Raw genomic sequence first — 8,702 nt, forward strand, 5'->3', positions numbered from 1 at the left:
ATGGGATGACTTTGCCAGAGGAAAAAAAACTGGCTGGTTTCCTCGATAATACCAACCCCTTTAGGACAAAGGGGAAAAAAAGAAGCTATCACCTCAGTTACACCACAATTTAATATAATGCACATTAAGTTAAAATGTATGACCTGTCTATTCATTTATTAAAATTTTAAAAAATCAATGTGGTTTTTTTTGCAATTGAGAAAGACACAGTCCAAATATATTTGGTGTTTGCTGTTCATGATTTGTTTCTTAGCTTTTTGAGGTGATAAGTCAAGAATCAAATTTAATAAATTAAAAAAAAATGGGGAACAGCTACAAATTGTTCCAAGAGAGTGTGATTGGTTCCCCTCTGCAGTTCTCTGATTCTAAGTATATGTGATTTCAGGGTGAAAATGCAAACAGTGAATACAGAGAACAGAAGAGGCCATGATTTGGGACCCAAAGTCTAGTTCAGATCTGCTCCCCTGCCTATGAGAACACAAGATGAAGATGCATAAGTCTGAAAGAGAAAGCAGATCTAGGTTAATGAGAAGGGTGAACACCAACCTAAAATAAAGCCAGTTAGCTATCCTCCCTCGTTTACTTACCTCCCTCCCTGTGATTTTCTATGCTTATTAACAGATTCAATTATCAATCTTCCCCCGGCTTAGTCTCTCATTTAAAGACCTAAATCTGTGATAAACATTTTTCTTAATAATCTTGGAGTTGTGACTCCCATCAGTTTTCTTGTCTGAGACTGAAAACATGGACAGTGACTTCTGTGAGTGGGAAGAGACAGTAAGGGGTACCCTCTGTGATGGGTGCCCTTCTACAATGTGAGCAAGAAGGAAGAATTAAACCAAACAAACAAACCTGCGGAGGAAAAAAACAAAACAAAACAAAAACAAAAACAAAAACAAAACCCTGCAGGCACGGAGCACTAAGAATGGGGAGCATAAGTGCAGACCTCCAGCAGAAGGTTATCTGAGACCAGCCAAAAGAAGGTCGGCCTACAAAACTTCTTCACAAACCCTAGCACCTTGGGATGGAGAGTAGACTTGATTTCACCTTCCAGTGATTAAAAGCCTTCTGCTCTTAGCAAGTAGCAAAAGCACAGAAAATAACCTATAAAAAATTCAGTGAAGTCATTTGGCACCCACAGCCTTGATACATTTATTGAAAAGAGACTTTGCTCTGTGATCTTTGAACATATTCACAGAAGGTTCCAGCCTCTTGTGAGTATGGTAACATGAATGATATGATATCCATACCTATATTTGCAGCATTCTGAACACGTAAGCCTTCCTGAGTACAGATACTCCAGACCCCAGTGGAGGCTGAGTCATGAGTCCTCACCAACCCCGAAAAGGAGACCCATGCATCTCCCCGCCCCCAAACTAGCCCCAGCCCCAGCCCCAGCCCCAGAGGAGTTAGGATTGCCCCAGTATGCAAAGCTCTGCACATAGAACAAAGACACATTCAAATAGCAGAGTTCTTCTTTAGAGAATAAATAAATAAATACACTCAAAAACAAGACATATATTTATAAAACTGGCCTATGACAGTGCGGTCGGGGATAATAAGGGTGCATTCTATCTCTACAGTTTTAGTGACCAGTACATATGTGGGGCAGTCTAAATAATGAATTTGATTAAAGACAGGATATGATCAGCCTTCTATGGTGTTGAAAGTTGGTTGTCCAATTTGGCTGTTGATTGTGGCTCAAGTTAATGGAAACTCTTTGGTGGTGGGGAGTGGCTTTCCTTTCAGATCACCCGATGTTAGTAGTGTCAATGCATTAATCATAATCTTTTGTTGGTCTTAGACCTCATCCTTAGTGAAGGCTCGGGGGCATCTTCCTCAGACAAAACTGTTCAGTGAGCAGATGGTAAGTGGGCCTGTGTTTGTCCCTTCATTTGGGAGGCAAGGGGAGAAGATAGGCCTGAGAGCCTCTTGGAAAGAGGTTGGAGGGAAGCTGTAGATGAGGGACTCATCTGTCACATTGTAGAATGCTATATGTCCAGACTCATAGTCTAAGAAAACACCAACCTTATGCACAGGCTCTCTGACATGTTGACCTTTCAAAGGTGATGAGACCCAAAGGCTATAATCATCTCCAATTTTTAAGCCTATGAGTGAGAAGAGGTCCCCCGGTGGCTTTGGGAGATTGCCTTTTCTGCTCACTGAGTCCTTGCAAATGCCCACCTCCCACTCAGTCTTGTTGCCCACCTCCACCTCCCAGTAATGTCTCCCACAGGTGAAGATCTGAGCGCCGAGCACAGTTGCAGACTGGTCAAATCGCTCTGGGTTGTCAGGTAAGTGCTGTCGGATTCCTCCATGTCTCACGCTCTTCAGATCCTCAGACAAGACAAGATAAGCATTGGCCGTAGCTGGATCCAGAGTTATGTCTGCTGCAAGAGGAGAAAAGAATGAAACCTCCCTTACATTCTTGAAAACCCTCTTATATATGTGGAATTTAAATTAAATTCTTAGTTTCCAATCCTATTTTTAAAAATATAATTTAGGTGAGTGTGGTGAGGATTTTTGTTTTGCTCAGAACAGAACCTCTGAGCCTTTCTTGCACTATTTCACAAACACCAGGAGTAAATTTCTAAAAAGACGTAGGTGTGAGTCATGGGGATGGTGACATTTAGCCTGCCTGAGAGGAGGGAGAGGAATCTGTGATACAATGGAATGTAAGTTGTTCTGTTTAGAGCATAAGTTTAAAACTCAGAGCTATTTATCCACACAGGGCACACTCTGTCATTTGTATTCACTTGAGCCAAGGTGGGTTGTGGTTCCTCAGCTGGAGTTCTTCTGAGCGGAGGTCACAGAGGAGGCCTCCAACCGTCACTGACCCCCAAGATAAGACTAAGTGCCCCTACCACACAATTTCATACTTTTATTTATAGATCAAATCCTAATCATCACTCATTATTTGAGATGAATGTCTGTCTCTTCAATTCCACTGAAAGTTCTATAAAAGCGAAGGCAAGCCTGTGTTATTCATCACTGTAAGAAAGCCTAGAACTGAAAAAACATGGTGCGGGGCACATAGTAGGCACTTATCAAATATCTACTGAATCCAAAGCTCATTAGACCTTCCTGTCAAATTGTCAGCAAGGTAAAGGTTGAAAACTAAGGCTAACCTGTCTTGGTCTCAGCCAGCCTAAAGACCTAGAGCATTCTAAAAGGATAGTTTGAGGGGTACCTGGTTGGCAGAGTCAGTTAAGCATCTGATTCTTGGTTTAGGCTCAGGTCATGATCTCAGGGTCTTGAGATCAAACCCCTCATCTGGCTTTGCACTGGGCATGACGCCAGCTTGAGATTCTCTCCCTCTCCCTCTCCCTCTACCCCTCCCCCCTCCACTTCTCTGTTTCTCTCTCTCTCAAATAAATAAATAAATCTTTAAAAAAATTTTTTAAAGATTTTGTTTTTAAGATTTTATTCATTTATTTGACAGAGAGATACAGCGAGAGAGGGAACACAAGCAGGGGGAGTGGGAGAGGGAGAAGCAGGCTTCCCGCGGAGCAGGGAGCCCAATGCGGGGCTCAATCCCAGGACCCTGGCATCATGACCTGAGCCGAAGGCAGCCTCTTAACGACTGAGCAACCCAGGTGCCACAATCTTTAAAAATTATTTTAAAAATAAAAGGATAGTTTGAATTTTGCCTCATTAGGACTAAAAAGTTTAAGTAGCTTTATGCTAACAAGAACAGAGGTAGAAATGCAGAAACCCCTGAGGAGGTGTGTGTGTATAAGCAAGGGGAAGAAATGGACAAAACAGAACCATAAAAACAAACAAGGGAAGTGCCAGGACTCCTTAGACAGAAAACAAAGGCAGATGAGCCATCAATCGAGTCTGCTTCTGTCTGCTCCAGAGTAGAGAGGGTCTGTGGCCCCAGCCCTCCCTGATGTTTCGTGCTGACTCAGGGTGCCTTTGCTGAGAGCCTGGCACCCAGATAGTGAATAGTCTCTGTCAGAGGAAACTGCCTAAGAACTCAGTTTTGCATTCCTTAGTATACCCCAAAGTTAACTCCACAGATCCCTGGAGGTTTGACACATCAGGCTGACTTACTGCTGAATTTTTTTAGCATCTCCCTCATTCCAGTGATGCGGCAGAGAGTCAGTTCCGTGGTGGTGGCCTCTGGACACTGAAGCAAGAGTGGCTCAGTCCTGCAAGAGGGCAGAGACCATCACTCTGTGTCCCCTGCACAGACCGCCTGACCTGCCCCAACATGCTCGCTTGGCCCCATCAGCTGGCCACCCTCATCCCCACTCTCACAACCTGATCTCCACAGTAGTGCAGCCCTGTAACTTACACCCCTGTATCAGCCGGACACAGAATGCACACCTACCTTTCCAGTGTGCCTTTCACATCCTGAGGGTATAAAGGAAAGAGGGTTAGTATCAGTGCACTTCAATCTCTAGCGAAGCCAGAATCCAGAGACAGAATCTAATCCTTGGAAATCTCACAGAATCCACTTTCTTGGCTCTAGAACGCCTTGCGTGGGCGAGCATGTGCTGGAAAAACATCCCTAGCATCCTCCGGGGGCGAGGCGGGGGTGGGGGGGCCCTCCTATGAATAGGAGAGGGTTCTCAAAATGACTAGGCTAAGCCTGTGCTTAGGGGAAGTGGGTTGCTGGAAAATCACCAAGCCAAAGAGTAGCATTCTGTGGAACCCGTCGAGGAGGAGGAAGAACTGCGGTTGCATCCAGCTCCCACAGCGCGTGTTGACAAAGGCCCCAGAGAAAGCAGTAGCCCGGGAAGGCGGCAGAGCAAAGCCGGTGACGACTATGGGCTCCGTACAGAATACGATCACCCATTAGCTGTTTGACAGGCAAATTTCCTAAGTGCCGTGGGTCTGATTTATTAAACGAGTGCCACTATAAACCCGCATCATAGACAGCAAACCTGTAGTGCATGTAACAGCAATTAACTTCATCGGGTCTTTGTGAAGATGAAATGTAAGGTGCTCCTTCGACTGAAAATAACTGAAGAAGCTGAAGTTGCAGACAGAGCAGAAATTAGAGTCATCATCAGGCTTGGTTTGGCTAGGTATTCCACTGGATTTTTTTTTCTCTGTCTCTTCAAGACTTTATTTATACTATAGAACGTTAATTCTTAAGGAAAACTATTTGGGGACCGGAACTTAGTTTCTCAGGGAAATAAAGAAAAACTTACTTTGCGTGGCTTGAAAAAGTATGGGTTACTACATGTTGTTGTTGTTATTCCGTTGATTTTTCCCAATATTCTTACCTCAAACGGTTCTATAATGGAGCTCTGACACGTGGACTCTATCTGTTCAATCATTTTGCTCAGGCTTCTTATTTGTTGGGTCAGCTTGATCTCATTGTCCCTTAGTTTCTTCATGTTCTCTCTTTCCTCCTTTTCCAGTAACTGGAGCTGTAGCTGTTCCTCCTCCTTCAAAAACTGGTGCATTTTTCCATATTCTGACACAACAACCTGTTTACAGGCCTTTGTCTCTTCCTGCCACCAACACACGCACACACGCGCACACACACGTGCATGCGTGCACACATACACAAACAGGGATGACATAATAAAGTTAGCAGCAGAAATGCCTATGTAGATTCTTAATCCTTACAAAGTCCTAGAGTTCTGCTGTGACACACAACATATATTGTATTAAGCAATTGGGTGGATAGTGTGGTATTTTAGAAGGTATGTATGTATACAGTAGTAAACAAAACCAAAATTTCTACTCCCAGAAGGTGTCATTCTAGTGGGGGAAAAAAAACAAAAACAAAAATAAACTATGACAGGTGGTGATCCATTCCACGATAAAAAATAAATAAATAAATAAAGGACAAAAATATGAAAAAAGCATGTGTTCATTTATTTAATAAATATCTGATGAAAGTAGACATTGGATCACATCCAGAAATAGAGATGCACATCACAAATACTCCCATTTAAGAACTCAGTGTATTGGGAGAATCAGATACACACACATATTTTTTAAATGTCTAACTAAACAGTTAGCTCTTTGTTAGACACCTCGACTTCAAATCTGTGACTAACTCAAGTATTTGTTCAGGTGTACTAACCCAGACTATTATTTGGCCTTAATTTCCCTTTGTCTTTATTTTTTTTTTATTTGCACTCTCTTTTTTCCCCAAAGCGTTTGAGATATTCCTTTTCTATGGATTTTCATCCTATGTTGTCTATAATTTGTAACTTTACAAAATTATAATCAGAGCCATAATGGAGGTAGCCATCAAGTTGTATGGGTGGACCAAGAAGGAAAAAAATAAATAAATAAGCAGGCCTGGGGATGGGGGAATTGTTTTAACTGAGTCTTGGGATTCCCAGGTGGACAAGCAGAAGGAAGCAGTCCAAAATAAGGACATTGCATATTGTAGGGCTGTGATTAGAAAATTTTTGTCTTTTTCCCCTGGTATTTCACTAAGTATCCCTTTAGTCCCTCTCATAGAATCATCTACAAGAAGTAAGACAGATACTGACCTTGCACAGTATTACTCTCTCCTTCTCATGGGTTAATATAACCTGGGTTTCCTTTCTCTTTTTATGCAAAAGACTTAGGATTTCCTGGAGTTTCTCCTGCAATAGAAACAAATTCTCTGTGGCAAATGAGCAGAGCACCAGTTTGTGAAGAAGCCTCAAGGACCAATAAAAACAAGATGAGTGGGATCTAACACAAAGGGTGAAGCAGTATCCACACCAAGTTTGTGGTCTGGTGCCTGGAGACCAGTACCCATAATTGTCACCAGTAGAGAATATTATGGGAATAAGTGATGGAACAGGATTTGTATTCTGAGATTTATATTGAGCAGCCAATCTTACTTTGTGACGCTCCTCAGCCTCACTCGAGGGATATGATCTGTTTATTCCATGACATTGAGTTGAGAAAATGTTTATACCCTGCTTATCCTCAGAGAACACCTTAGTGCCTGCCAGCATTCTCCCATAGCTGTCTTGTTCGCCCTCACTCTGCAGCACCTGGGATCGGAGCTGCTTGCCGATGCCAGCCAGCCTCCCCAAACGCTCATTGGGCTGGAAGTGTGGGCTCTCCAAGGTCCTCCAGCATTCAGGACAAGATAAAGGAGTGTTGTGTTCCTCCCAGCTCCTCAGGAGACACACTAGACAAAAGCTGTGCCCACACTCAGTGGTCACGGGGCTGGTGAAATAGTCCAAGCAGATGAAACAGGTCAGTTCTTCCCTCAGATTCTCCATCAGATCTGCTGTAGACGTTTTCTCCAAGAAAGACATCAAGGCAAGATCACGCCTCTTTTCTGGGATTAGAAAAGTCCTCCCTGATGTTCTATTGTTTTGAGTAACACGTGGGTGATCAGTTGCTATGCTGTTGATACGAGAAACTCTTACTCTCCTCTGTGCCTGATTTCACCAATTGACTCATACTCTCCCAACACAAAGCCAATTATGACTTAATGTGGAACCCTTGTACACTGGGCTCATCATCAACCCCAAACTTTTAAGGAATCTCTCACTGTGCAAGCCACATGCTGGATACTGAGGGTACTTGCTCCTAACACAGTTCTCCTTTCAAGAGTGGGCTATTGTGTGTGTGTGTGTGTGTGTGTGTTTAAATACATAGCACCAGGAAAACATTTAAGTACATTGATTTTAGGTTGGAAGTTTAGGTAATTTGATGTAAGCCAGTACAGAGATTTAAGTTATGATGATCTCTAATAATATCTGAATTGGAAATATGGTCCAAATCTTTTAGAAAACTCCACTAATTGAATCTAGCTGAGCACCTGAAGGCAGAAAATTGTAACATATATTCCTTCTCTCATTAGGCCCTTTTATGTGCTTGACCAAATCCTAAAATCTTTTTGCTCCTTAATCAGGTACTTTGTGCTTTTATTTAATTTTATTCATCCCAACAAAATGAGAATGACTCCCTTGAAATATTCCCTGACTTTAAACATACAAAGGATTACCAGAGTTATATTTATTGCTCTGCCCTACAGACCATGATACTCACCTCTCTGCTACCGTAGAAAGCACATAAAACATCATTCTTGTTGGAAGTTGCCTCAAGAGTCCACAACACTATGGACTGGATGGGAAAAAAAAATTGTACTTTTGTAAAAATATAATTTTGTTCAGTTATTTTCACTCTTTGAAACTAGGCCTTCTTAAACCCCCTGTCAGTTCTTACTGAACAGAAATCCAATGTGCAGACATTTTTAGACCTATGAAAAAATAAATGTATAGTATAGAGACTGTGTACAATGACCACTGAGATTATGAGTGCCTTAACCTGTGAGTTTGCATTGCCATGTGCTCATGAAGCAGTACTTGTCATGGTCCACCACCTGCTGACTGTCTACCAGAAAGTACAAACTGAAAAGCTCTTCCTGGGAGTCGAGCTCGTTTCACCCTCCCATTAAGTTCCTCATACCTTATTTCTGTTCGTAGCCTATTACACTCCAGCATTGACAACCATCCTTGGGTCTCCATTACCCGCACTATCTCGTTGATTCCTTTCTGACTTTCGTGGTTCCCACTGATTCTTCTTTCCCACTTATCTCCAACAGGGTGTTGGGTGTTTTCTTATCTTGAACTTTTGTATTGTAAAAAGAGGTTTTCTGGACTGAAATGTTTTTTTTCCATGTTTCCTTCCTCCTAGTCAAAGCTCATCTTTCTGAAGTTATTGATCCAAATGTTTTAATCCTATGTCCTTTGTGTAGCATTTGTGAATTACTGAGATGA

General features: G+C 42.3%; 1 protein-coding gene across 1 annotated transcript; it reads right to left on the reverse strand.

Annotated features, from left to right (window-relative positions):
- Positions 1 to 1,839: 1,839 nt before the first annotated feature.
- TRIML1 (tripartite motif family like 1) lies at positions 1,840 to 7,232 on the reverse strand. Its single transcript, XM_045879524.1, has 6 exons — positions 6,807 to 7,232; positions 6,468 to 6,563; positions 5,238 to 5,468; positions 4,337 to 4,359; positions 4,057 to 4,154; positions 1,840 to 2,390 (listed from the first exon to the last, which is right to left on the reverse strand). The coding sequence occupies exons 1-6, from the start codon at positions 7,230 to 7,232 to the stop codon at positions 1,840 to 1,842; spliced, it is 1,425 nt and encodes a 474-aa protein (XP_045735480.1).
- Positions 7,233 to 8,702: the final 1,470 nt, after the last annotated feature.

The sequence above is a fragment of the Mirounga angustirostris genome, unplaced genomic scaffold (assembly GCF_029215605.1).
Source record: "Mirounga angustirostris isolate CCGP_5_RB_7025 unplaced genomic scaffold, mMirAng1.0.hap1 SCAF_2, whole genome shotgun sequence".
NCBI lineage: Eukaryota > Metazoa > Chordata > Mammalia > Carnivora > Phocidae > Mirounga > Mirounga angustirostris.

What these genes read in the sequence shown, in the direction of transcription:
- TRIML1 (XM_045879524.1), bottom strand. Translation starts at nt 7,232, where the DNA reads ATGTCTTTCTTGGAGAAAACGTCTACAGCAGATCTGATGGAGAATCTG. An exon ending in AGGCTGAGGAGCGTCACAAA is followed by an intron (nt 6,564 to 6,806) that starts GTAAGATTGGCT and finishes TTTCTATTGCAG; the next exon opens with GAGAAACTCCAGGAAATCCT. An exon ending in GTGAAAGGCACACTGGAAAG is followed by an intron (nt 4,155 to 4,336) that starts GTAGGTGTGCAT and finishes GCCCTCTTGCAG; the next exon opens with GACTGAGCCACTCTTGCTTC.